This window comes from Enoplosus armatus, chromosome 4 (genome assembly GCF_043641665.1).
Source record: "Enoplosus armatus isolate fEnoArm2 chromosome 4, fEnoArm2.hap1, whole genome shotgun sequence".
In the NCBI taxonomy this organism is placed as follows: domain Eukaryota; kingdom Metazoa; phylum Chordata; class Actinopteri; order Centrarchiformes; family Enoplosidae; genus Enoplosus; species Enoplosus armatus.
Window position 1 is genome coordinate 14,128,499 of NC_092183.1, and position 26,941 is coordinate 14,155,439.

A 26,941-nucleotide genomic window follows, 5' to 3' on the forward strand; every position below is an offset into this window, starting at 1 on the left:
ATACTGCAGAGAACAGCTGAAAAGCTACTTGGGCAAAGTGGAAAACTTTAGCAGCCTTTGGTCAGTGGTACATTTTCCACTGTATGCAGCAGCTTACGCTCCCCTTACAACCTCAGCAGAACTATTCAGCCTCTGCTGTCCTCTTTATGAATTCTGAAATATTTTGTTTAAGAAAGAGAAAGATTAAACACGATTTAACTGGATTGTAAACATTTATTCATTCACAAACAGCAGTATAAACTTTTACACCTGAAAGATCCTGACTCACTGTAACCTCTTGGCACTTTAGTCCACTATAACACCACGAAGAAATTCCTGGAGCTACCCTCCAGGTTGAGGAGTTCAGCACTGTTGTGTGCTGCCATCTAGTGAGAAAATAATGAAAGCTACCAAGTAGACAATGAGCCAAACATCCCATCTTATGTGTCCCTATTAATATATATTTAAAACCATGTGCAATCTTTCATAATAATTTAGTTTCCCTGTAATCTGCCCAGAAGTATCGCTTTTTTTCTGTAAAACGGCAGACTGGGTGAAATCTAACCAGCTCAGTGAGGCTGAGGGCTTTTCTTTAGTCAGCGTTGAGGCATAAACAGACTCCCTGGAGCACCCAGTGGGAGATGTGCATGGTGGTGAACAGGTCTGCCTCAAACACCAACCCCACACCCATTGCATTCCTCCGCAAGGACGTGGTGTACACTGGTGTCCGCAGCGTATTCTGCAGTACAAAACACACAAAAAGTACACACGACAGTTAGGAAAAAAATAACAAAATAGTGAACTTGAGTATTGTATGGAGGCCCATAGTGCCTGTGGTCCACACCTGTAACCTGAGGCGGCGTGTCTCTATGGGGATGACTTTGAGAATGGGCAGTTCAACAACCAGAGCTTTTGGTTTACTCCTCACTAGGCAGCCCTTCTCCGTGTCCCAGTCTGCTCCCTCCAGATACAGGCCAGACACAAAGCAGCCTGCAGGGGAAAAGACTATCAGTCTGTATAACTCATCACTAATCATGCTGCAAGTGGTGAGTGTCATTTCATTACCCTGTCCAGGCCTGTCGCTGACTTCATCCTCACTGCGATACTGGGTCACCTGTGTGAACAGTGTTGAAAGATCCAGAGGCCAGCCATTTTTCCTGCATGCAGCTTGAACCAGGGCAGTCAGGTAGGACTCTGGGATGTGGAGTCCTGATAGCCACATAACATTTGGCTCTCCCTCATTCACCTGGTGGACACAAGACGTCAGACGAAAAGATATATTAGTTTATTAACCAACCTGTAATGCCAAAATAATGCAGAAGGCTACATATAAGAGGTCATCTATGTGTGTGTGTCTGTACACACCCAGTAATTATACTGTTCATAACGCCTCTTGAAGTGGCTCATCCAGTTGCCGAGGGACTTCAGGGTGTCAGGTGCCAACTTCTTCCAAATGGCAGGGATGTGACCATTAAAAAGGGCCCAAGCGACCTCATCCAACTCACTGCTCATACCCACCTCACCAGCCAAGGCCTAGGGGACACAGGAGAATCAGAAATCTAAATCTAAACCTGTGAGAAGCACAAAGATGTTTTCCCCCCCAATATCTTGTTGTCCTCTGCCCCTCCTCACCCTCTGCAGCTCAGCCAGAGAGCGCTGCATGCGGACCACTAGTTTGTTGAAGCGCTCCAGTTCTTGAAGCAGCACCACTGAAGTCGGGGAAATGTCCGTGCCAAACTTTTTCCGGATCAGGTCCATGTCGAATAACTTGGGCAGCTTGTTCTGAATGTCCTGGGCCACCTGGCTGATGTACTCATCCCTACTGATGCTTCCACCAGACTCACCTGAGGCATTAGAGAGTGTGTAAAGGACATAAGAGAGGAAGCACTTGGCAGCGTGGTGGCAAAGAGAGTAAAGCAAACATCATTCAACAGTAGGGAACAGCTTCTCCTTCTGGAAAATAGTAAATATTACTTCCAGGGATGCTCTCCGGCATTTAGAAGTCAATGTGGAGGCGGACAAGCAACGGTAGAATTTCTTCTTTTGAGATTCACTAAGAGGAGAGATGAAAGACAATCATACCAGTCTGAGGCTGCAGGTCTATCAGGTGGGTCCACATGTCTTTAGCTGCCTGCGTGTAGTATCCTATCTCCGCGTTGGAATGAAGACCCATGACCTCTGGAGTGTTTGCCAGTGGCAGTGTCTCAATCTCATCTGTGCCAGATAAAAGGGTAAAGGTATGAGTGATGGCAGGAAATGCTTGTTTTAAAGCAAGAGAACGTGAAGTAATGAAAGTAACAACTGACCAACATATATTTTCTTGGGCCCATTTGGAGGGACTTTGTAATCTACATCCTTGTTGCTGAAGAAGTGGAAGCGCCGGAAGTTGTAGAAGAGGAAGTCTCCGAGGTACTCATCCATGTAGACAGTCAGGATCCTTCGGTCAAAGCTATCTATGGCTCGCCCACCATACATCACCTATAAAACATTATACACACATGCTAAACTTACAGCATCGGCTAGAAAGATAATGGATATACATTTTATTTAAACACAATTAATTTAGTCTCACCTCTCCAATAAGGTATTTAAGACTGCCCCAGGGAAGATTGCTGTCTCCTTGGTTGTGAGCTTTAGTCAGGTAGGTGTCCAGGATCTCCATACACACCTGTTGAGCACATTTACATTGTTTAAACCATTAAAAAGTGAAATATAACTGATATTGTACCACTTACATAGAGACTAAAAATCCAACAAAAAATTACTCCTGCGCAACTTACGAAGAAGTCAGACTCGTTGAAGTCGTAGGGGACATTCCAGCCAATCTTGCCATACTTGCGTCTTTCTTGAACCACAGCATGGAAGAAGGTCAGCACGTACACCAGGCTGCGGAAGGCAGGGTGTGGGCACGCAGTCAAGGTCTCATGGGAGATTTTAGAGTACGTGGCTCTCATGTTCAGCTTGAGACCGTTGGGAGGCTCTGTCACTACCTGCACACAATATTAAAAGTACATGTAAACACGCTGATTCATTATTATTGTAGCTTCTTAACAAGCCATTTGGTCTCATATTCAGCTTTTAAAACTTTTGTTTCTTAACAAAATATGGATAAAAATAACTAAAATCTTCACTAAAATGTTCCTAGCACAGTTTCCCTTGTTTTGAGATTTTTTACAAATGAGTATCAATATGTTAAAACAAGACAGATTAAAGGAGATGACACTAGTTTCACAAAACAATTTGATATGTATTGGAAGTATGTGACTGTTTCTTCCATGCTCATTGAATGTGGTTATCCCGTATCACCTTGCTGCAACAATGTCATATTCCCAATTTACAGATTAAAAACATTCAAATACAACACCTATTTGAGTAAATCCTTGCGCCCACTACTGGATCTTGGAAAGTTAACGCTGCCGTCGACAAAAAAATCTAAAGAAAGCGCTACTGAAGGCGAAGAGAAAATGTTTCACCTTTAGAGACTTTTGCAGTATGCCGATGGGGAAATCCTTAATGGGGTTGGTGGTGACCCACAAGCGGAAGTTGGGGTTGGGCTTGGTGATCCTCTCTAAGGACTTCTCAAGTTCCTTAAGCCACTTTACCAGCAGGTGGCAGTTCTGTAGCATCAACCACTGACCACGAGATGCCGCCTTCTCCAGCAACTGCAGTGCCACCTTTATCACAGGTACAGAAGACAATTACCCTCAACTTCTTTACTTTTTACTGTTACTTAGTGTGGTGACTTAGTGATCCCTATACTCATTTCACTGGAACACACTTAAAGCTTCATGGCTGTGATATGGAAAAGAAGTCTTCAGCACCTTCTCTTGGCCTTGGCCCATGGCAAGGAACTTGAACTTGCTGCCTCCAAAGCCTGACCTCTCTGCTAGTTTCATGAGGTCACTGCCTGGGTCAGAGCCGGGGCTCAGGATGAAGACGATGGGGGAGGAAGGTGTGCTCTGCTCATAAATGGCATCAAAGCTGATCACAGGGGGCTGTACATATCTGCACAGAAATACAAAAAACGTGGAAACTCAGGGCTTGATTTCTCTCCGTTAACTTTGTCAAATAATTGTGTTTAGTCAACTTAATCTACACCACAGTGGTGTTTATACATACACTGTATATACTTTATATACACATATATATATAGATTTAACTGCATTACTGCAATAGAAACAGTCTCACTTCTCGCCCATGGTGAGAGTGACGTAGTCAGTCACAGCTCTGTAGACTCTATCCACACGGAAGCAGCGCAGCAACAGCAGCTTCTGAAAGGCCGACAGGTTCTCCTCATATTTCATGGGGAATGGAGCCTGTTCTGGTCCATCTAAGTCATACCACTGAGGAGAAAGTGAGTGAGGGTTAAACTCTCAATTAACTCAATAAACTCTCTCGATTAAGTAAAATGCCTATGATGACTCCTGTCACTGTGGTCACTTACAGACTTCCAGTCAGTGGAATTTTTCTCTACGTCATCAGGCAGAGAGCCAAACTGCTCAGGAAATAGCTCTGCGAGTTTCACTATGTCCTCCCAGCCCTGGTCTGGAAGCCAGTCACAAGGCTTTTTGCACTTGCTCTTTTCCAGGGATAGATTACCTTTACACATGAGAAAAATAAGATTTACTTTGAACATTGTGTGCATACACGTTTGTGATCACTGTAATTTACTTGAATATTTTCAACTTCTCTGGATATCTCACCCTTGATAAAGAACTCCAGCTCGTCCTGAGGTGCCCTCCCTTCTGCCTGCTCAATCTTGATGGTCATGTTGAAAGAAAAGAGCAGCTTGTGTCTCTCAAACAGACCTAAGGATATGCAGACAGTTCAGGTTATAACATCTGCAAGGTAATCATAAATACTGTGATTTATCTTGAGAAAGAGAAACTTTTTCCATCTATTATGTTATTCAATCATTATTATTGTACCTGTGCAGCCATAGTTATAAACACTGTATGTCAGCGTGTTCATGATGTTCTTCAGTCTTTGGAGCAGGACAGAATCAGGCAGAGATTTACGCAGTGAAAAGTCAAACACGCCCAGGTAGGAGGCTAGAGAGTACTGGTACATGCTGTTCACCAGAGCCATTTCTGTCAGTACGAAGAACAGGATAGCACCGCGCTTGGCAGCAGGTCGGTAGCCGTCTCTGAGTTTATCAATGTCCACAGATGTCTTCTGAGCCAACTTTAGTTTCTCAAATACCTGATGATCACAACATCGAATAACAAAAAATAGGATTAATGACTTCAGTGAAATTGCTATTCTTCCATGAGTTCACTGATGCTTGCTGTAGTCAAACTGACCTCACGGGCTTTTGACTTTGTTTCCTCTAACGTGTGAACCAGCTCTGTGTTATCCAACATGTTGCCTGTAGATGTGGCCAGCTCTCTGAGCAGGGAGTCCCCGAGGTTCTTCAGCAGCTTCTTATTGTTGCTCGTCTCTTGGATCAAGTGCTCACGCTGCTCCTCCAGCTCCTTCTTCTCAAAGCCCATGATGACACTCAGCAGCTGGTCCTCCAGACCCTTAAGGGTCACTACACGTAACATAGATACAATAAATGGACAGACACAGGCAGACAAAGCATTTAGTACATGCTGTTCAAATGTTACAGACAAAAACTATGGTTGCCATGCCAATGGATCTTACCAGTGTAGTTAATGACCATGGCTTTTCCAAACACTGATGGTGAATATTTGGGGTTGGCCAATTTAGTGTTGAGATACAGTTTAAAGTTGGGGTCATAGTCAACTTCCTTGTCACCCAGCATGATGACCTGTCTGCCCTCTGCTCCTTTTACATTCTTCTCCAGGACATTGTCAATCACAGGGTCGATATACTCATCCACATCTTGGAAAAGGAATGGGAAGCCATATTTGATGGCCATCTCTAGCTGCTTCAGGAAGTCTGGATCATTGAAAGATGAGATCTGGGGAAAAACAGATACAGGACAAGCACGTCGTGACTCTTTCTAATGTGTTGATTCTGGTGCTGTCAGCGGTGGGAGGCTGTGGGACCTGTGAGCAGTATTGACACATAACTTGTACAAGCTTTTTGTACCTTGAGGTTATTGTTTTCTTCCTTCTTCTTAATCCAGTTGAGGGCTTGCTGTTGAGGGTCAATACACATGGGAAATCGGCTCCCTCTGGTCGTGAGGATTCCATTCTGCACTGACAGCTCATCTGGAGGCAAGCCCTCTGAGCCCCATCTGTCACACAGGGTTCACATACACACATAGTTAGCCCCATAGTCAGTGTTGAGTACAGCCGAAATAAAGACAAATCCACATATTTGCAACAAGCACCTGCTCCACAACACCTAATTCCTATCAAATCATTTGATAGGACAAATTGTTATGTCTTCTCAAATCAGTCGTGAACACACACTCCTCACCTGCTGATTTCTACTTCATCCGTCAGAAGGTTTTCCATTTTGAACCGTTGGCTCAAGGGGATGCCTCTTTCCTGCACATCCTTAAGCCATATTTGGTATACCATTTCATTCCTGAAGTCCCAGCTGAAGGCCCCTTCGTAGCTCAGGAAAGCAGCAGAGATCAGACAGTCACCCAGGAGACGCACGCGCCGCTGCTTCAACTCCTCCAAATCTTGTGTCCACCTGAGTGGGAATAGTTGAAAAGAGGGAGTAGTAAGGAGAAACAGGACAAAGAAAGGAATAAAATAAAATAATAAAATAAAATTAGCAAATAAGCAACTCTTAGCAGGGTTAGCTCATAGTTGTGTTTGAAGTGTTGTGACTCCATGTGTTTTTTACAGCCTCACCGTTCGTTCTCAGAGCTCAGGCCAGAGATGAGTTTGTCAGCGGCTATCAGCCTCCTCTCCATAAGCTCAGCCTCCTCTTGTAGCAGCTGTTTCTCCTCGATAGCGGCTTGGTACTTCTCTCCAAGAGCCTGCAACTCTTTCTGAATATCGCTTAGCTCGCTCTGAATGTGCTCCAGCTCCCGCTTACTCTGAAAGAAGTTCTTCTCTAGACGTGCCACCTAAGAAAAATATGGCTGTTTAATCTGAGTTCCTTCTTATAGAGCATAATGTTATAACTTACAAACCTTACATTACCTTCTCTCTCTTGGGTTTTATCTCCCTTGCAACATCACAGTAACCCATGATAGCCTCGACAAACTTGAGCATTCCTGAGCCAGCCTTACTGATGGTTTGCATCTCCTCAAAGGTCGTCTGGAGGTTCTTTAGGAAGCCTAAGCATGGGGAAATTGCAAAGAACTGTGGCATACTTACACAAATGCAGTTTATAATCATATACTAATCATATACAGCATATTGGTATTATTATTACCAAGGTTTCCATAGATAATGAAGCCGACTTACCTTTGACCGTCCTGACCTGGTTGTTGTTTATGGAATCACAGTCCATCTCCATCAGCGAGCGCAGGAAGTTAGCCTCTGACATCATCCCCTTGGCTGACTGCCAACTGATCTCCTTGTAGCCACGCATCACCAGGATGCACTCACAGACCACCTGCACCTGTTTGGGTGGCTTGGCAAAGGATCTGCACAATGGACCAGCAGGAAGAGGCAGATAGAGGGAGAGGATAGATTAACAGATGGGAACAGATGTTTTGGGTTATCATCTGTTCTTTACAGAGGTTTAGTATGGGTGTCTACATTGCAGAATGAATTGGATGAATTTGGCCCTCATCGCTAGCTTTTTCAATAACAGAAGGAAGATGATGCTCTGAGTAAGGAGGAGAAATTACCGGATCTCTGTGACATCAGACTTTTCCAGGTCTTGCAGGGCGTTGCGAGCTGCCGCTAATGCCGGCAGAGCCTCAGCCAGGGAACTTTCAGCTTCTTTCTTCTCAACGGCTATCACTTTGTTCTGCTCTTCAATCTCTTTGGCTTTGTCTTCTGCAAGAGTCTTTTTCTCCTCAGCTAGAAGGAAAAGTTATTGATAAGTGGTTTATAACAGCTGTGTTTAGTTTCCCAAGCCTACAGCACACTGTGTTTATCATATAAGAGATGCAGGTACTCACTGACCTACAGTCGTGTTTGTGGTGATCTCATCCAGAAGGGCCTCACAAGCGGTGGACTTTTCAGCAAGGACCACCTTCTGCTCTGCTAGCTTAACATTCAGCTCAGCCAGCTGCTCACTGGCCTCCTTTAGTTTATCCAAACCTCCCTCTAGACGCTTGCACTGAGCTGGAACAGGAGAGAACAAGTGGACAAAAAAACATCAGTCTCACAAAACATCAGAAAGATATTAAAGCACAGTTGCCGTGTGGCACCAGTCTAACTCTCCCAACAGAGCCACCAAATCTATAACATGTTCCATCTTCTCACCCAGGATATATTGGTCCTTCTCCTCCAAGAGGTTAGAATAGGTGCTAATAAAGTCCAAGTAGTTTTTTGGAGTAACATAGTTACAACGCCTGAGTTTCTGCTGGAACAGCTTGCTATAGTCTTCCACAGAGTTATGGACCATGCATACATGAGCTATCACTGCTGCAGAGTGTGCCTCAGGAATCATTGGACTTTCACCTGTATAAAAACAAAAGACACAAAACTTGGTGAATTCTTTAAAAAAATGATATTATAGAGATAGTATTACAGCTATGGGTCTCATCACAGCTAAATAAAGTAAAGAAAGCCCTTACATGGCTGTCTGAAAACAAACCTTTCCATAACACATGCATTTGAAAAATGTATAAACATTTGTAATTACGCACCGAGGAAAGACTGAGCCACTGCAAGTAACGCCTGTGGAGGCCATGGCAGGAACCAGTCTATCACAGTGTTGTTCATCAGTCCTGAGAAAAACGTACACAGTAAGTAACATCAAGTCAGAAATGTTATTAAAATCAAGATGCCTGACACCGTATTTCACCTGGGAAGTTCCTGCAGCGTGTCCTCAGGGTGTCTCCCACTGGAGACATGCCTAAAACAATGTGCAGATTGTTGGCGCTCTTGTTGACGAAGTACTGCCACACACTCTCTTTAGAAGGACTTGCTCCCATCTTAAGAGCCTCATCGCGAAGCTGGTTGAGAACTGACTCCTTCTCATCATCAGGGAACAATGCAGGAACAATGCCTATAAAGAGAGAGCACGACCAGAGTACTACAGCTGTAGCTTTTAAGAAAGATAAATGTAGTGTGAGCCGGAGGGTAGAGTGATATCCAACCTGAGGTGAGCATGTTGTTAATGAGTTCCAAGAAGCCTTCCTCAGCAACATGGGCATCAGTAAAGAGGAACACCATCTTCTTATTTTCAATGCCAAGCTTCAAGTACAGTGTTTTCAGGTCTTCACGGAGGTTTGACTCACTGTATCCTCTGCTTAGTGTTATCTCAAAGACCTGGGAAAAGCAGATGCCATTACTAGAAGCTGGAGATTTCTTTGCAATAATATCTCCATACGTGATGTTTGACAACATAGAAATCAAAGTTAAAAAGATCACGATGAAGGTATGGTTTAATGCTTCATAACCTCTCTAACCCTAATTTACCCTTTCAAATTCTCCTTTAGCCGCTTTAAAGTTAGAAGACTGCTGTTTCCACATTGGAAGACAGTGTCCCCTATAACTATATTCCAAATCTTCTTGTTCCAATGCTTCACTGAAGTTATAGTCAAATATTCAAAACTCAGATGCCACATATGTAAATCGAAATGTTATAACATATTCCCCAATTACTTGGCATGACTCATTGGTGTCCAGTGGTGAAAACAAATAAACACACATTAATAAAAAGTCTATTTGCTCTGCTTTAAGTGTAATTGTAGCATACATGACTTTTATCTCTATAACCCTAAGCCATCATTTGCCCTTCACCACACCCATCATGGTTCTTGTGTTTTATCACCTCACAACCGGCAGTGAAGGCAGCGAGCTTGGTGAGGGACTGCTTGCCAGAGCCCCCCACACCGACGAGCAGTGCATGGCCACGATCAATGCGGATGATGCGGTGCACCCGGGTCAGATGCTCCAGAGCGTCATCAAACAGTACTAGGTTCATGCTTGACTTGTTCTCATTGTATTGCTCTAGAATTTCCTGCAGAATGCAAAAACACAGCGGTCTTTCAGTATATTTAAAGACAGAATGGCAGAAAATAATTGAAACAAATGTCAAAAACTATTGTCACATAATTATACTATTACATTCCAAAAAGAACATTAGACTGAGGCCCCAGGCACAGGTAATAACACAGTTAATAACTTGACATTACCTGAAACAGGGCTTTTGAAGCATCATAGTCCTGTATGTCCTCATAGACCCTTGGTTCATTCTCACTGAGGGCTGTCCTGTAGTCTCCAAAAAGAATTGGGTCCCTCATGACTGCCTCCATGTCTGACTTGAAATGCTCCTCAATCAGGTTCTTTAAGTGGCCTTGGACCTGGTGGCAAAAAACACATTGGGTACATTTGAAACTGAAATAGAACACTATTTAGTACACAGTAGATTGTGAGCCTACATTTGTAATTAAAGTTGGAGGAACAATTACACATATTGTATTTGTCCCTGCAGTCAATACAAAGGAGAATCTACAGTAAATATTTACTACTATTATTAATAATTATTACCAAGGCTTTGTCAGTTTCATCAATGAGTCTGTCATGGAAAATTCTCAGGCACTCATTTCTCCAGACACGCACAAATTGGGTAACAGTCAAAAACCTGTTAGAGAGAAATCAGGTGAAGCAAGACGTTCAGAAACATAGACCTCTAACTGTTTTAATGTGTTAATAAAGTGACTTGATCAGACCTGTCAGGTTTGGTGAGGGTCAGTCCATTGTAGACTCTCGACAGGTCCCTCAGGTTGAAGATGTAGTGGAACTTGGAGGGAGTGGGTGGCAGATCTTTGATGATGTTGTTGTACAGTTCCAGAGTGCAGAAGGTGACTTTATCACAAACCTTCTGAAGGGCGTCCTCGAATAGCTAAAATGTTTGATCAAGTTTATTAAATCTGAGTGATGTGGATGACTGAGATTCTGATTTGCATTGCTTTATGTGGAAAGAGATACTCACTCTAGTGTGGCCTTTGAGAATGGAAGCATAGATAAGGTTGAGAGACTCCACTGCAGGGAAGGGGATGCTGAAGACACTGAAGAGCGAGATAAAGCGGGGATCCACCTCGTTCCTCCCACCTCCTGCCTTTCCCATGGCAGCAACAAAGCCAAGGTCCTTGAGGATTTTGCAGTTAAGCTCCTTCCCTCTGTCATATATGCCTCCTCGGTCCAATAACAGCTTCAGAAGTGCGATAGGCTGTTGTGTGCCGTAATTATCCACCTGGATGAGCATAGAGTATATTACAATAATGTCAAACATACAAGTGCTGTCCCTCACCACAGTAAAGGAGAGACTCGGTTGAGAGCTTGGAGCAGGTACCTTTGGCATATTCATGTCATCCATAAAGACCAGCAGTCTCTTCCCCATAGGAGGCCCGTAGGTCTCTTTGGTCCTTTTCTCCACATTGGCCTCCAGGTTCCTCTGCAGGTCCATTGAAGTCGTTCTGGATGAGAAGTTGATGATCAGAGTAATCTAGAGACAAAAGGGAAGAAATTTAAAGAATTCAAACTCAAGTGACATAACAAATGTACACATGCATGGTTAGATGGTAAACTCACCCTTGTATCTGCATTGAGGTTCTTCAGAAAGTTATGAATGGTGGCAGTCTTGGAGGTGCCAGACTCTCCGACCAGAAGCACTGGCCTCTTTATCTTCACCATCTGCTCCAGGATCCAGCTGGCTCTCATGGTGTCAATAGTTGGCACTAAAGCAAAGATGGAGGATGAGGGAATCAAAGTGGAAGAAGGAGCTTGGGAGGGCCAAAAAGTTTAAATCCATATGTATGTATGCAGGACACTTCATTTGCCCTCCCCTCCCTGCTTTACCTAGAATATCAGCAAACTTTATTTCAGGGTTGTGGATGTATTTGGTGACCAGGGAACTCCAGGGAACCCACTTCTCCTGTGTCCCATCAAAATGGAAATCATACAAAGTCGGGAGGTATCCTGTATGGATGCAGACATTTTCTTATCAATAATAAGAAAATTGATACAACAAAACACACAAAAAATAAAAGTAAAACTGGGTTTCTTTTCACCCTGATATTTATTAATGCATTTATTTATTAAACCATAAAGCAATCCTCTTTATTGATTTTCACAAGTGTTTGCAATGATGGACAGCCATTTTTTTTATAATCCCATATTATATAGAGTCATATCTCCCAACCCTGCTCTCTAGTATTCAATATTAAAAGTAACTCACTATCAAACTGTACCTAAAAGGGTATACCAATAAACGCATAATCTTGATAAAGTATGCTAATTTCATAATCATCTAAGTCCACATTCTTGCTTTTTACCTGGGATCTCACCAGGTCCAGCCAGGGCTTTCTCATCATGCACTGAGGTTAAGCAGGAAATCCTTTTGATAAACTCATCAAACTTGGTCCTGCAGCTCTCCAGCAACGTGGCCCCTAGTGAGCAGTAAAGAGCTTCCAGGAAGTAACATTCCAGGACTTCAGCACTGCTGCTCTCACTCTCAAGCAGCGCATCCAGTGTCAAGCACAGCTGAGTCACCTGAACACACAGTCAACACAAATCGTAGTCTAAATAGGGGACTATACTAATCTTCATTCATTTCATCATGCATAAATACAACAATACCAGTACTGGAGTACATTCGAGATGGATCAGATTAACCTACCATGTTCAGATCTGTCTGAGGGACGACAGTCTTCAGTTTCTGGCCCTGTTTGCCATCAACAATACCATCCACAATCATGTCAATAGAGCTGTGCACATATTTCTCAAACAGTTTGTTGAGCACCTCTTGTTCCTAGAAAGAAAAAAACATATATATTGTGATGTTTTTTAATTATAACGAAGTACAATGAATACATAGTGTATATGTTTTTTTCTCATACCTTGCCAGGTCTGTTGTTCACCCATCTCTGCCAAAATGGGGTGTAACGCAGGTTTTTGGGATCAACAAAAACCATCCCACAGCGGGAGACAGTAGCAGGCGAAGCATACTGCAGATCTCCAACCTGTGACAGTGAAGTTATCTTAAATTATTCTTTCAAAGTTACTTTGCAGAAAAAAAGCTGACAGCAATCTTGAAATTCAGACAGACCTCAAACAGCAGGGCGCAGTGACTCTGTAAACGGATCCGTTCTCCATTGGCTAAAGTGAGGAGCTTATTGTCATCCATCACTGAGTTCATATTCTCGACCCACAGAGCGTCCACATCCCCATCAAACAGGATGTACCTGTGGGTCAAAGTTCACGTCTTTATGTAGCATTCCACAGAAATTCTTCCTCTTTTCAATGTATGAATGAATGAATGACATCATCTTAATCTTAATCCTTAATTTACCTCCGCTCTTTTTTGTCAGTAGGCTTGTTGATGTCACGGAAGATGTTGGATAAGATCCCATCAGTCCAGTCTCGAGTGTCAGGGTCCAGAACACCGTAAAGTTCAATGACACTCATGGCTTTAGGGTTCAGAGGATACATCTTGGTTTGCAATCCTAATCTAATGATGAGATAAAATAAAGGTTACTATTGTCCACACAAAAGTTCAGGATGGTGGTGTAAACCTAGGTGATGTAAACTGACACTGACTTGGTCTGAGCTTGACATAATGTGCTGATCACAACCGATTTCCCTCCACCTGTTGGGCCTACAATCATAGTAGTGTGTCTGGTCATCATCGTCTCATACATCTGCACCACTTTATCCGCCTGAAACCAGAGACAGCATAGAGAATAGGGTGTATCATCATCTAAACACTCACATGCTTGTTGTGTTGTGTTCTGCCTGTATCTCAAAGAATCAAATCTAAGACCCAGATGAGACACCTGGTTAGGAAGTATGACATAATTGTTCTCTTGCAGGATCTGTTCCACGGCATCATTGAAATTGGGATAGCGAACACGAGGGCAGTCCAGCCCAGGGAACAGGTCTGAGATCAGCCCGAGGAACAGAGGCACGTCCTCAAACACAAACTTTGGCAGGTTCATGTCCCTGAGAGCACGCATCAACACCACATCCTGTGGAGAGGAAAGATGTAAAAAAAACAGCAAATAAGTGACAAGAGACCACAAAGCATTACAGAATCTTTATCAAATCTCTTCAGCAAAATTCACTCAATTACAATGTAAGATCTGTGTGACGTCTCACTAGTTTTTCTCTTTCAATGTTTCTTAAACCTACGGTTCTTTTGAAAAAAAAGAAAAAAAGGTTTTTATGTAGATTTGCATACGAGTGTTTTTCAAAATGGGGCTGTGTGTAATTTTACTAGAGACAGTTTTTTAAGCCAGACTGCAGCCCCTACTTAAAGCCTCTAATAAAGTGCTCTAATACCAGATTTCAAAGTGTCTCTTTTTCATATTCTCTGTGACATCTACAACATGTCTTGTTGCAAGATGCTAGGTGGATACTGCCTGAATGTAAATTGCATTGTGTAATAACAAATTCCCAACCGCAACCAAGCTTCAGTCTGTACAGCTAAGGGATCACAAATACACAACTCCTTTGTTCCATATTGAATGTAAGCAAATAGGAGAAGTTTTCTATTCAGTATATGAAAATGAAACATGAAAAATGTTCTGGGGTCTCTACCTCACTGAGCTCCGGTGAGCCTCTCTTCAGCTCTCCTGCCATCACCAGGACAGACTTCAGAGCTCGCAGCCCAAAATCATAATGAGACTGCTTGGACAGCTGTTCACGAGCCAGCTTATACAGTACTGTCATCTTCTTTGCCAGCACCTGAGATTAACAAAAGTGAAGAGATAAGATCAATAAGAAATTGACCTGTGTAGGTAAGCAGTGTAGAGTTACATGTTTTTCTAAATGTATATGAAAAACTTTCATCTGTCCAAAAAATATCACAAAATCTTCAAAGTAATTAATTAAACATGATCCTTGCATTTCATAATTATCTGAGAACACTAATATAAATATTGTACATTATAGTAATATTGCATATACATGGCTCATACATTGCTCAGGGTGACAGCATCAGCTAAATAGTCACAATGCAATTTGTGTTTTGCGTGTGCAACACTCACCTTGGCCATTAGGAAGCCCTCAGAGAAGAGCATGATCTCACAAATCTGCTGCAGGTCCGGCACAATGACCACCACAGGCCTGAAGAGGGCTTTGACTGATTCTGGCAGCTCTGTGCGTCCTGCATAACCTGGGTTCATGGTGATGAAGATCCCCATGCGGCCGTCCAGGCTGATCTCTTGCCCTTCAAACTGGTGTGCATAGTGAAGGAGGTGGTTTCGGGGGAATAAAGGTCAACAGCTATTCTATCAAACAAGCTATCAACATAAATTATCACAAGTGAAATAACCTTCAATTTGTGAAATATCCTTGAATTCATATGAAAACTATGAATTATTTTTGATGTATTCATTACTGGTTCTGCATAACCACAGCAGACTTACATGAAACTTTTCAAGGTGCAGAATGAGAGCATTGCGGATAGTCTGGATTTGGGAGGAGATAACTGACAACACTGAGGCATCGATACGATTGAACTCATCAAAGCAGCCCCAAGCTCCACACTGGGCAAGGCCAGAGAAGATCTTACCCACAGCCTGAACACAAAGAGGAAAATAATTAAAAAAATAATTAAAAAAAACCCAGAGTGGCTACTGTCCAACAGAGTAAAGTTTGCACACTCCATACAAATGATTAGTGCAACTTTTGAGACTGATGCAAGTGAGCACATTGGCAACAAGGAAACAAATTATACAGTTATATGTGTGTGCCCTGTATTTCTTTAAAATGAAGATATGTATGTATCATTTAGGCACACAGTAGCATCTTAAATGTGAATTATAATGTAAACAAATTGATACCCTTCCTCAGGAAAACGTCACACATCAGGTTTAAATGATATTTTTCAGTAGCTGTTGACTCTGCAAGTGTGGGCTTCTTACCATGTAGTCCATGCCCTCCCCGCAGTTTGTAACCACACAGAGAAGGCCTAAAGCCTTGGCCAGATCTTTAGTGGACTCTGTCTTTCCTGTACCAGCCGGTCCAGCAGGAGCTCCACCCAGGTACATGGAGAGGGCCTTCATCACAAATACACACCCACATACAGACATCCTGTTTTCAAAACAAGCTTTACATGTGTCTGCTTGAGCGTTTTATACATTTGTTTGGTTAATACTAATTAGCAAAACTTCTCAGACCTGCGTGAGGGTGAGGTAGATCCTGTCTGTCAGTGGGGTTATAACCAATCGGCCGTTCAACCCCATGTATTCATAGCCGTAAGAGAACGAAGCACTGCACTGATGTACAAATAGGTTGTCATGTTCCCGGATCCAGTAGAATCTCAGTTGGCTTTCCCACTCAAACTCTCGTGCGTCCATTATACTGAAAAGATATTTACATATTTAATTATATTTAAGTTCACCTTCAAACACAAGAGTTACAGTGTCATGTGCAATGGAAAAAGTTGAAAGTGACAACAGTTAACTTTACCTGTTTAGTACAAAGTTGTCTACAATATCTCTTGCATGGACATCGATGATAAGCACGGTGTTTATCTTTCGCCTGTCATTTTTCTTCATAGGTTGTGTAATGCGTGTTACCAGCTCATCAATCTGCTGGTGCATTTTCTTAGCATAGTTCTTCAGTGCATGCTTCTCTCCTTTCTCCACATTTTTGAACACATCCTCTACCTCCCAGGTCCACCACACTTGATTTGCAGCCAGCACCACCATGCCCTGGTACAGCAGCATCCAATCCACCCTGAGAGACATGTAAATGACAAATCTACAGTGGCTCATTTGCACACACAGACGCCGGCAAAACTGCTCAGACACATGTAGTATCCACACACACCTGCTCCTGTCTTCACCGTAGTGGAACACTGCTTCCTTGGTGATGACTCTATTAGTCCTCCTCATCTCCAGTAGTACTCCCATCATCCACTCCTCCACCCTGCCCTCCACTGGGATGGGCTTTTTCAGCTCCATCACCTCACCCTCAGCAGACACCATGGCTCCAGCTACTGTCTCCCCATTGCTTTCCACATCAAACCTCAGAGATGCTATGTTGTCATACATCTTGTGGAACAAAAAAAAGAAAGAAAAATGTTTCAGGAAAATGTTTCACACACATGGCAAGCAGTGATCCTCCTCATCCCTGATACCTTGATCATGTGCTCCTGGACACAGGCAGGGTCACTACTCCCCAGAATGCTGAGCAGTTCATCATCAGAGATGAAGAAGAAGCGAGGAAACATGTTCCGCTTGGAGTCCAGGTAATCATTAAGACTCTTCTGGCACCTCTCAAGACCATCACTCAGAGCCTGCAGGTCTGTTAGCCGGTTGGGAACCAGGCAACACCTCTTAATGTTTGGACCCTTCACTGTGTCACTCATTATCTACACAAAACAATGAAGGGGACGATATTACTTTGACAAGTCCGGAAACAGAGTACTTTGCTTTCATCAGGCTAATATTATGTTTGTATGTGTATATTAACACTCACTTCTTTAAACCTTTTGTCGATGTTGTCAAATTTCTTGGCTTCCTCGGGTAACTGCGAGCGAATGTCTCCATCAATGAATATGCTCTCCAGGTACATCCATTTTCGTTGTACCAGCAACCACACCTGTGCAAGACATATTTTTTCAGTAGGGATTTTACGGATCAGCAAGTGTGACGAGAGATGTGGCCGCTCTCACTGACCTCTATGGCCTCACTGATAAGGGACAGGTCTTTTTCCCATTGCTGTATGGTGCCAAGGAAAGGTCCAACAAAGCGGCTGCCTGCCATGCTCTGTAAGTTCATGGCATCGTTGTCCACATTCAGCAGGATATCGTCCACTGTACCCAGAATGGAACCACGTTCCTGGGTACCTTTAAAATACGGCAGCACACCGAACTTCATGCTTTCCCAAGTCTCCACCACCTCCTTCACTCCCTGGAAGCACACAGATAATATGTTTTATGATTTCACTGATAAACTGATGCAACTGATCCCTAACTCCAGTTTGAGATAATTCACAATGACGGAAACTTGCCTTCTCAATACTGAGCTCTTTTACAGCAGAGGTGACAATGTCACCAATGACATTTGCATGTTTGTGCAACTCCATAGCAAACATGTTCTCCAGAGTGAAGCTGTCAGGGTTCATCTCAAAGCTAGTGTCGGTCCTGTCCATCAGGTCCTTCCAGTGTCTGTGGCCCGCAATATAAACACATGTTCATTTTTATTATTAGAGTTTCATTTGATCTTGTCATATTTACATATTTACATATTTATATCCTGGTCCATGTAATAAATAAATCAGCTTTTTTTTGGGTGTCAGATTTATTAGGTTCTGGTGTCAATCTGCAGACTGGCCTGTCTCTGAGGGCCTCATTCTTCAGGTCCAGCAGAAGAGGCAGAGACTCTCTGAACTCCTTCAGGCGTCCTTCTAGGAAGAAGGCCACAGGTAACGCCCGCACATCTTTGGGCAGCTGCCTCAAACTTTTGATGAAACCTTCAACACCCTCCTGTAGAAGCTGGACGTTTAAATCCACCCACAAGGTCTGAGACCACTCTGTCTTTGCGTCCTGAAAGAGACAAACACATGAAATACGTGACCATGTTGACCAGAAATATATGTAATGTGTCCCAATATGTAATTTTTAATTTGCCTCCAAATCTGACCTTCTGAGCTTTATAGACATTGTATATCTGTCTCAAGCCATTCATGTCCTTCTGCATGCTGATAACCTCTGGGTACACGGTGACTGGTAGGTCCAACAGCTTCTCAGCATTAGCTAGCTCCTGCCGTGCTGACACTACCTTGGCAAGGTCAGCCTCATATGTTCCCATAATGGTCAGTCCTGCAAAGAACAAAAGAGACAGACTGGTCCTTCCACTACGTTTCTACGTTTCAAGATTTAACACCATATATTATTGTTCTGGATGTAACAACTAAACACAGGGTTCCAGTACACAAGCACCTTTCTCCAAATCATCTCCCACAGCTCCAGGACCATGCATGTTGAAGCTTTCAGCAAAGATAGACAACTCCTGCTTAAACTCTTCAGTCTTCTCCTTTGTAATCTTTGGGTGTAATGGAGGGAGAATAGCAAGAGCACTGTAAATGTACATTTCTAAAAAAAACTGTACATTTGCTTTTCTGTTTGGGTTTGGTGTCTTACCTCAGTAAATGATTTCTTGACGTCTGTCAGACTTCGATCCACTTGTCTGGATTCTGTAAACAGGTCACTCCACATCTGGCCAATATTGGCCAACAGCTCAAGTTCATCTTCTCCAACCTACACACAGAAAATAGGGCACAAGAAGTTCAACAAGGGAGACAATATAAACTGTACAATAATTTAACATTAAACACACAGTACCTCCATTTTGTACATGGCCAGTGTTCTGTATCTTTCCTGGATATCAATGTATCTCATCTCCACATCTAGAGACATATCCCTGATGTCTGAGATGGTGCTGAGGACAGACTTTAGCTCTTCAAAAGTATCAGGGCTCTGTTTCAGCTTCGTAGAGAGTTGCTGTTGTATAAAATAACCAAAGTGATAAATCACATATAAAAATCAAAGAATATTTACGATAAAAACAATACACAAAAAGTGTAGCATGATTCAATACCATGAGTTCATCCCTCAAGTTGAAGAGATCCTCTTTGGTAGGCTTGTTGAGCAGACTACCTAGTGAACTGATCCAGGACTCAGCGGCCTCGCGCACTGTGTGAGCCAGAGGCTCCAGGTTTAGGTGGATGATGTGCTCATTCTTAAACAAAGGCTCCAGCATTACCTCCTGATTGATACGAGAAAGGTTCTGCAGCCGGTCATCATACTTGACACAGGATGGTTTTCTTGCAGCAAACTTTTCATTGACGATGGTTTTGTTTTTTTCCCAAAGGGACCGATGGCGTTTCCAGTGGTCGAGGTACCGATCCACAGAGAGGAGAAGCCGCTGGATGTTCTGGGACACTGTCATGGCGCTCTCATTTATCTGAGGATGCTGCCACACATCACTGTAGAAGCTAAATGTCACCAACTCCTCTTCACCACCCACACGTTGTGGCGGGCACTCAATGCAGGTCTGACACATCCAACGCACAAATTGCTGAAACACAAAAATATGGGCAGAATCAAGTCACACATTTTAATTTAAATATTGTGATACATAAGAAAATCATGGTGATCCCACCTTGGTGCTCTCTACACAATCTCTGACACACTGCATGATCAGCCAGTAGATCTCATTGCTTTGGGGCTGCAACACAATCTTAGGGGCAGACAGAATGGCATCAATTTGGAAAAGAGCGGTACTTCCCATCAGCGCCATGTTGAAGGCCTGAATGCTCCTACAATATGAAAGTCAACAAGTGGGATGTTACAATGGCTGAGACAGATATTGTGCTGCATTTCAAAGGAGCAGTGATTATTACTGCTCACGAAGTAAATCACTTCAAAAACATAATGTAATTACCTCAGCACCATCTTTATTAGGGATTCTAGCACCTTGCGTTCCCAGTATATGTAATAATCTGCCATACATTTGGCTTTGCCACTGCTGGTTTCCAAGATCAAATGTTCTGTCTTAGTGATGAGGGGTCCAATGTCGGCATACTTCCTACTCAGCAAATTCACAGTCTTGACCCGCTCTCGCTCAATACGTTCACAGAACTCCTTGACACCTAGAAACAAATTGTGATTAAGTCAATGAAAATACATTTGAATTCTTAGAATATAATTATTATATCCAATAAATAACATCCTTCTGTTAATTCTACCTGGTAAGTCGTTGGATTTATCTGGGACAGGACATTTCAGTAAGTTGGCCATCACCATGGATTGCAACTTGGAATCAATATCTCTCTCATTCTTCTGAATCTGACTGACAACTGACTCAAGCTTAGAGACAGCCTGAATTCCTCGGTTGATGAACTCTGTGATATCTAAAACCAAACACGTCATCTGATTTAGATCTTGCAGACAATATTAATTTCATCAGACCACGAGTGTGCATAGATCAGATTATCATAGCATCTTTAGCATCATACCCAAGGAATTCCAGTTGAGTCTTGTGCATCCAAAATGTATCTCTTTTTTGACCGCTTTGATCTGTTGAGCCAGCATCACGAACTTTGCCCCACTCAGGCGGTCCATTACAGAGTGGTAGCAGTTGACAAGGTTGTGCAGATCATCAACATACCTAAAACCAATGTTGAAACAGGTCAAGCCAGAGATGACATCAATCAGTAGTTTTGTGGTTTAGTACAAACTCTGTATTCAGTTACTGGTGAGTGATCATTACCTGATGAATTTGTGCTCCTGTAGAGCAATATTTTGAGCAAGGTACGGCACAGAGTAGCCCAGTGACACAAGGTTGTTTGTCTCAGAAATGATTTCCTTGACCTCGGGAGCAAAGTTCACAATGTATCGCACACCCATCTGTAGGCTGCTTTCAGTTGGTGGGACATCCTTAAAATGAGAAAAATGCAGGGGATTTGAGAGAATAGTAGTTACTGTGTCTGTATTTTGCACAATACTGAGTAACAGTTGTAAGTAAGTAAATAGTGAGAGATACGTATCACTTCTACCTGGATTTGGTTTTTACTGGTAGTTGTGGCCAATAGGGTTTTTTTCATGAGCAATGGCAAGTTGTGTTCTGTCTCATCCATCCAGTACTCATACTTCTTCCCCTCATAGTCCCTGATCTGCATTGCCATTTCCACGTACCTGTCCTTGGCCTCAAAAGTCACATGAAGGCTTTCAATAACATTTAAGTGAATTAACAGTTTAATATTTACATTATACAGCTGTGCAACAGTGAAAATACTCACCGCTTTGCTCTGTTCACTCTCCAGCATCTGTGGCTCTTTCAGGAAGGGAAGGATGGTGTGTTTGATGCTGTGGAAAAGAGATCGGACCCATCGGATCGCTCCTGCCACAGGAGGCTCATTCTTATTTAGCGGTGGTTTGTCCTTCTTTGCCTCAAAGAGTTCATTTATGCTGTCCACCTACAACGAAGACAAAAATACTTTGGCTTCTTATGTTCACTCTATTCAAAATCCTAATTATAAACTGGTTCAGCAGCACAGCATGAAATATTGTTAAGTTGTATATATTTTCTAAATACAACAGTGTTGAGTGATGAGGCAGCGTGCAATGTAACTTCCAGGTTTTGTATGGATTAATAAACTGAACCTTGATGTAGCAAAGGTATATGGAATACGTTTCATAGGTAACTACTACATTTAGTTGGATGCAAAGGTTTGTATTCTTGTTTACAGTACAATGTAAGTCACATTCCAAAACACTTGCATGGACTCACTGTTCCTCCACTGAAGCTTTGTATTGATCTGATATTATCACATCATTTGATAGTCATTCACATTTAACTGCAAAGATAAATATCAACCAGCGCCTTTTCTTGCTTTCACAGTACAGTACCTCTTTGCAATACTGAGCCAGGATGTCATTAAACTTTCTCATCAAATGGTTGTTGATGGCCTCTCTGGAGCGGATGTGTTTGAATTTCAGGAGCATGTCAAAGGCAGCAGCTGAAGAGCGCAGTGTCTTAAAAGACTGATCAATGAAGTGGATGGCCTCTCCCTCAATAGCCTGAGCAGACACATGTAGGGAGTGGATCAGTTTGATAACTTAGGTACAACACACAGAGAACGCTGTAATTTTATTGGTGCAAAGTGACAAGATACCATGCTTATTTAAATTGTTGTGTTGGTCCAGAACATTTTCACAACTCCTGCATTCTAGATCCTAAACTCACCTGAACCGTAGTGTCGAAGTCTTGCATGATCATTTTCCAGCTGCTCAACTTGCAGATATTGAAAGGATTGAAACTGATATCCTCTATAGGCAAAACCAGACTATCCACTCTGCACAGCACTTCATCAATGCGTTTTGGGTCACCGGTCACGCCTTTTAGCTCTGGACCAAAGATGTTAGAGAACTCCTCCAAAATCTGCACAACACAAATGCTTTTATATACGTTGCTTTTTATACGTTCACATTCAGTTATTGAGTGAGAGGTCAGTATTTATGGAGGGTATGTACACTGACCTGCAAAACATTGTACAGGTCCTGGCAGACGGAAGCCATGTAATCAGTCCTCTCAAACAGTCTCTTACGGTCAAATTCCCAGCGTGGATCCCTGCCTGATTCTTCAATTTCAGCGCGCACCTCAAAGTAGGATGACTTCCACTGGTCCAGAACCTGCTTAGCATCATGCACTTTGGATTTGGCCACTTCCCTCTTATCTCTGTCCAAGGCACAGCACATTGTTAACTTATACTGAAACCACAAAGCAACCTGTACACATAAAGGATTCTGACTGACTACTGAACAATATTGGCATCATAAAACATAGTTAAATGTAAACTCTAGCTGAATCTGAACATCCAATGTAAAAATTGAAATGTATCCACACTTACTTGAATAGTGTGTGGACATCAATTACTTGATCCACACGTTCACACAGCTGCCAGGCAATACGCTCCATTAGAGGGACCATACGCTCATTTGTGTTATAGTGGCAAGAGATAATCCACACAATTTGCAGGCTGTTCATCAGAGGAGGGATGGTCTCCAGGATCACACCAAAATCTGCTCCAGTAGCCAGATTCTACAACAGACAATGGTAACTTTGATAGCAGAACAATTGCTGGAGTCACTATTTTGATGGAAAAAAAAATTCTTGGCAAGTGTGCTTTTGTAACTGTCAAGTCTTGGTAGTTACACTGTTCATTGTTAACTGAGAAAAGAGTAAGTCAGTGTAAAGAATATTGTGCAATAATGCTTTTATAAAAGGTTCACCATGAAGTATCTTTCCAGTGTGCTGAGGAAGCGTAAATTATCGTCTGACTCCACGCGGTATTTAGTGAGTTCAGCAACCGTTCCTTCCAGGGTCTGAACAATGCCTGCATCTGCTTTGGTCATCACCTCCAAGATCTTCTTTACCACAGGCTGTTTCAGTTGCTCACTCAGAGCGCTCAGGATGGATGCACGCTCCTGCCAAAAAACTATCTCGGCCATGGGGCCAGGTGCCTGGAGGAAAATGGAGAGTGAATGTTTCACATTGATCTATGGATATCACTGTGTATGTTTTATGCTTTCTTCTACCTAATAATTTCATTTTTCATTTCTTGACATTTCAGCAGCAACTACACATGTGAATGCTGGGCTTGAGCCCAAGTCCTTCAGCTGAAGTTTAAGTTCTTTAACTGTGACACCACCGAGCCTGCCCGGGTTGAAACTCAATATATGGAGAGAGTCGCAAACCTGTGGCTTTTTGTTTTGCTGCTCCTCAATAACAATGGTAATCTGAGTCTGCCAGTTCATCGCGCACTGCTCCAACTTCTCTACCAACTCTGGATTAGAAAGCAGTACGTCCACCTCCGGCTCCAGGTCGAGCTCAGGGATGTGCAGCGCAATCTCATCTGTGATGAAGAGACTGATCTTTAGATTGTACTGTTTATTCTGAAATGTTATCCAATTAGCATTAAAAATAAGCATGAATAAGCAACATTTTGACTTGTTTTTTCGAAGTCAAATACTGATAAACTCCTGAAATTAAAAATAGCCCTTGGTATATCTAGTAAAACAAACCTTGAATCTGAAGGTGTTGGAGAGTTGTGTTGATCACTCCCAAAAACTTGTGCGTCCTGTTGAGCAATTCATCACGGATCGTGAATTGTCCACTCGACTTCACTGGACTCTCCTCTTCACCCTCCCCACTGGTATCTTCCTGATGAGAAACGTCCCCACTTTGATATCCTGCACCAGTTATCTTCATCTGGTGGGCAGTGAGCAGGGGTATATACACCTGACCAGAGACACAGTGAAAATAGACATCCTGTATTTATTCAGAAAATCTGAAATGTTTGATATGCGTGGTTGATGTTGACAGTTTTTCTGCTGCTGTAGTTTTTGTCTGACTGTTAGTAGTTGGTGTGGTTGTTTATGACATGCTTTTCATTTTATTTACTTGGGCAAGTTTGTTTCGCAGGACAAGAAGAGGGTGTCCATTATGCAGGCCAATGTCAAATAGCCTGGGCATCAGGACTCTGGCCTCATTCATGTCCAGTGGTTCAACAATGGTCTCTATTTAAAACACAAATAATAATCTCTTGGTTAATCCTTTTTATGTGCAATAGAAGCTTGTTTTATTGTAATGTTACTGAACTGTCATCTTACCCTTCGTATTCCTGAGAAAGTAGAAGACACGGGATTTCAAAAATCTCTCTGGGTACTGGTTTACTGCAACATGAAGCTCAATGTGATAGACCACTTGAACCTCAGTCCTCTGAAAATACAAAACCAGACATGGGTTTCAAAAATGGTATAATCTCTATCCTCTCCATGACTATATGATTTCAAACACAGCCACAGGTTGAAAGACACAATTCAGACGAGATGGTTCGAGTTTGATCTTACATGGCCGAGACTTTGTTCATTTGTCTCCTCTGAGTCTGAAGTTATCTCTGTTCCCCTTCCAGTCCTGGACTTCTTGTCAGGATCTGAGGAATCTCCATCTGTCCTGCTTTCTAGGTTTAAAACTGTAGTTAGATGCAGTCTTATTATCCACGTTAACACAAATCAAAATATGAAGATAATGATAATTAACCTTCAGACATCGCCGGTTTAGTTAGCTAATTATCTTTTAGACGGCTCAAATGTATGCTAATAGCACACATTGGGGCAACACTTTTGCCAACTTACCGACTGGAATTTCAACTTCAATTTCTTCCTCTCTAATAGTTTTGAAAAACAGAAGACATGACGGCGAGTCTTCCTCGGAGACAAAGTTCAAATAACGGATAATTTTCGCTTCTTCTTCTCCATCTCCCCGACTGAGGAGTTCGTCGAAACAGTCGGGGCAGTCCGGTAAATTGAAACCGGCAGATACGCACTGTCGGATCCACTCCACTCGTAAATCGTCGTGGACCATTTTTAAAAAAATCAAATATCATTTAACATTTGGAGAATTAAAAACGACTTCCTAGTTAACCTGTCGCCATTCGAAACGTTGTCAACACTAACTTGCGGTTGTCAGTAGCTTCAACAACTACCGTAGCAATCGTGTTGTAGTTTAGCGGTCTTACGTTGCCATGACAACCATCGAATGTCTCGGCTGCCACAATAGTTTGGAGATAATTGGTGGAAACTTGTTCCCAGAGTGTTGACTGGAAGGCAGCTGTCTGTGCAGCTTTATGGTCAAGGATCTGAAAACCTTTATAGTATATTGGAAACATCATGTGGGAAAATTATGTTAAAATTCAGTATTTTAAAAAGCATGATGGCGATAGGTCGATCGACAATCATGATGACTAAAATAAATAAATAAATAAATAAATAAAAACAAAGTACAAATAACTGGAAATTTTAGGAAGTTAGCTTATGAACAATTTGATAATAAGATGAGGTTACACAATAAAAACAATTGTAAAATGTCTAAGAGATTAATACATGATAATGAATACATGTGCACTCACATTTTTGATTTGTCACTTGCTTTATCTAGTACATTCCTTATTACATTACTTTTCTTTTTATATATTTTTGCTTTTTACCTTGCCAAAAATGAGCCCATCTTAAAACAAAATAATTGTTTGTATTTCTTTCAATATCTTATTGAGTTAAGTTGGATCAATACAGAGACTGTTAATAATGGGGTGCTATTTCAGTGATGAATCAAAAACTGATGAATCAAATGACAAATCACTTGATCAGCTGGTTTAACTGACATATCAATGATCAATTAATGAATCAGAAATGTAGGTGATTAATCGTTTCAGACAACTGATTTGATAAAAAATTATACAAAATGTATCTTTCTCACAGTCCCTCTCCTGTATACTGCACTTAGGCTTCCATAGATAGTCAAAGTAAGAGTGTGTGTGTATTAAATACAAATCATCAAAATAAAACGTTTTGGAAAAAAAAGGTCACCTTCCCAGAATTACAGATTGTACCT

At 42.2% G+C, this 26,941-nt stretch overlaps 1 protein-coding gene across 1 annotated transcript; it reads right to left on the reverse strand.

Moving 5' to 3' along the window:
- Window positions 1-571: 571 nt before the first annotated feature.
- Window positions 572-25,915, reverse strand: dnah10 (dynein axonemal heavy chain 10). Its single transcript, XM_070903823.1, has 75 exons — window positions 25,687-25,915; window positions 25,162-25,172; window positions 24,247-24,444; window positions 23,782-24,012; window positions 23,400-23,590; window positions 23,029-23,227; window positions 22,736-22,930; window positions 22,399-22,569; window positions 21,789-21,965; window positions 21,540-21,695; window positions 21,260-21,426; window positions 21,006-21,157; window positions 20,736-20,900; window positions 20,432-20,639; window positions 20,150-20,306; window positions 19,586-20,065; window positions 19,330-19,488; window positions 19,129-19,245; window positions 18,928-19,030; window positions 18,629-18,807; window positions 18,320-18,531; window positions 17,993-18,153; window positions 17,663-17,892; window positions 17,463-17,585; window positions 17,122-17,355; window positions 16,812-17,035; window positions 16,449-16,718; window positions 16,157-16,340; window positions 15,902-16,036; window positions 15,404-15,556; window positions 15,023-15,211; window positions 14,574-14,720; window positions 13,811-14,002; window positions 13,575-13,693; window positions 13,327-13,485; window positions 13,084-13,219; window positions 12,875-12,997; window positions 12,655-12,786; window positions 12,311-12,527; window positions 11,835-11,954; window positions 11,568-11,713; window positions 11,329-11,481; window positions 10,969-11,229; window positions 10,706-10,878; window positions 10,524-10,617; window positions 10,169-10,336; window positions 9,805-9,993; window positions 9,128-9,299; window positions 8,833-9,036; window positions 8,675-8,755; window positions 8,289-8,486; window positions 7,986-8,147; window positions 7,706-7,880; window positions 7,317-7,498; window positions 7,050-7,186; window positions 6,756-6,973; window positions 6,370-6,591; window positions 6,037-6,184; window positions 5,626-5,905; window positions 5,283-5,512; window positions 4,908-5,181; window positions 4,683-4,787; window positions 4,424-4,578; window positions 4,168-4,322; window positions 3,801-3,984; window positions 3,453-3,653; window positions 2,760-2,969; window positions 2,552-2,647; window positions 2,286-2,457; window positions 2,062-2,193; window positions 1,612-1,823; window positions 1,345-1,512; window positions 1,045-1,225; window positions 824-969; window positions 572-718 (listed from the first exon to the last, which is right to left on the reverse strand). Exons 1-75 carry the CDS (start codon window positions 25,913-25,915, stop codon window positions 572-574), a joined length of 13,236 nt encoding a protein of 4,411 aa, XP_070759924.1.
- Between the last annotated feature and the right edge of the window lie 1,026 nt (window positions 25,916-26,941).

What these genes read in the sequence shown, in the direction of transcription:
- dnah10 (XM_070903823.1), bottom strand. Translation starts at nt 25,915, where the DNA reads ATGGTCCACGACGATTTACGAGTGGAGTGGATCCGACAGTGCGTATCT. An exon ending in AGCAAAACAAAAAGCCACAG is followed by an intron (nt 24,013 to 24,246) that starts GTTTGCGACTCT and finishes ATTTTCCTCCAG; the next exon opens with GCACCTGGCCCCATGGCCGA. An exon ending in GATGAAGTAGAAATCAGCAG is followed by an intron (nt 6,185 to 6,369) that starts GTGAGGAGTGTG and finishes CCTGTGTGACAG; the next exon opens with ATGGGGCTCAGAGGGCTTGC.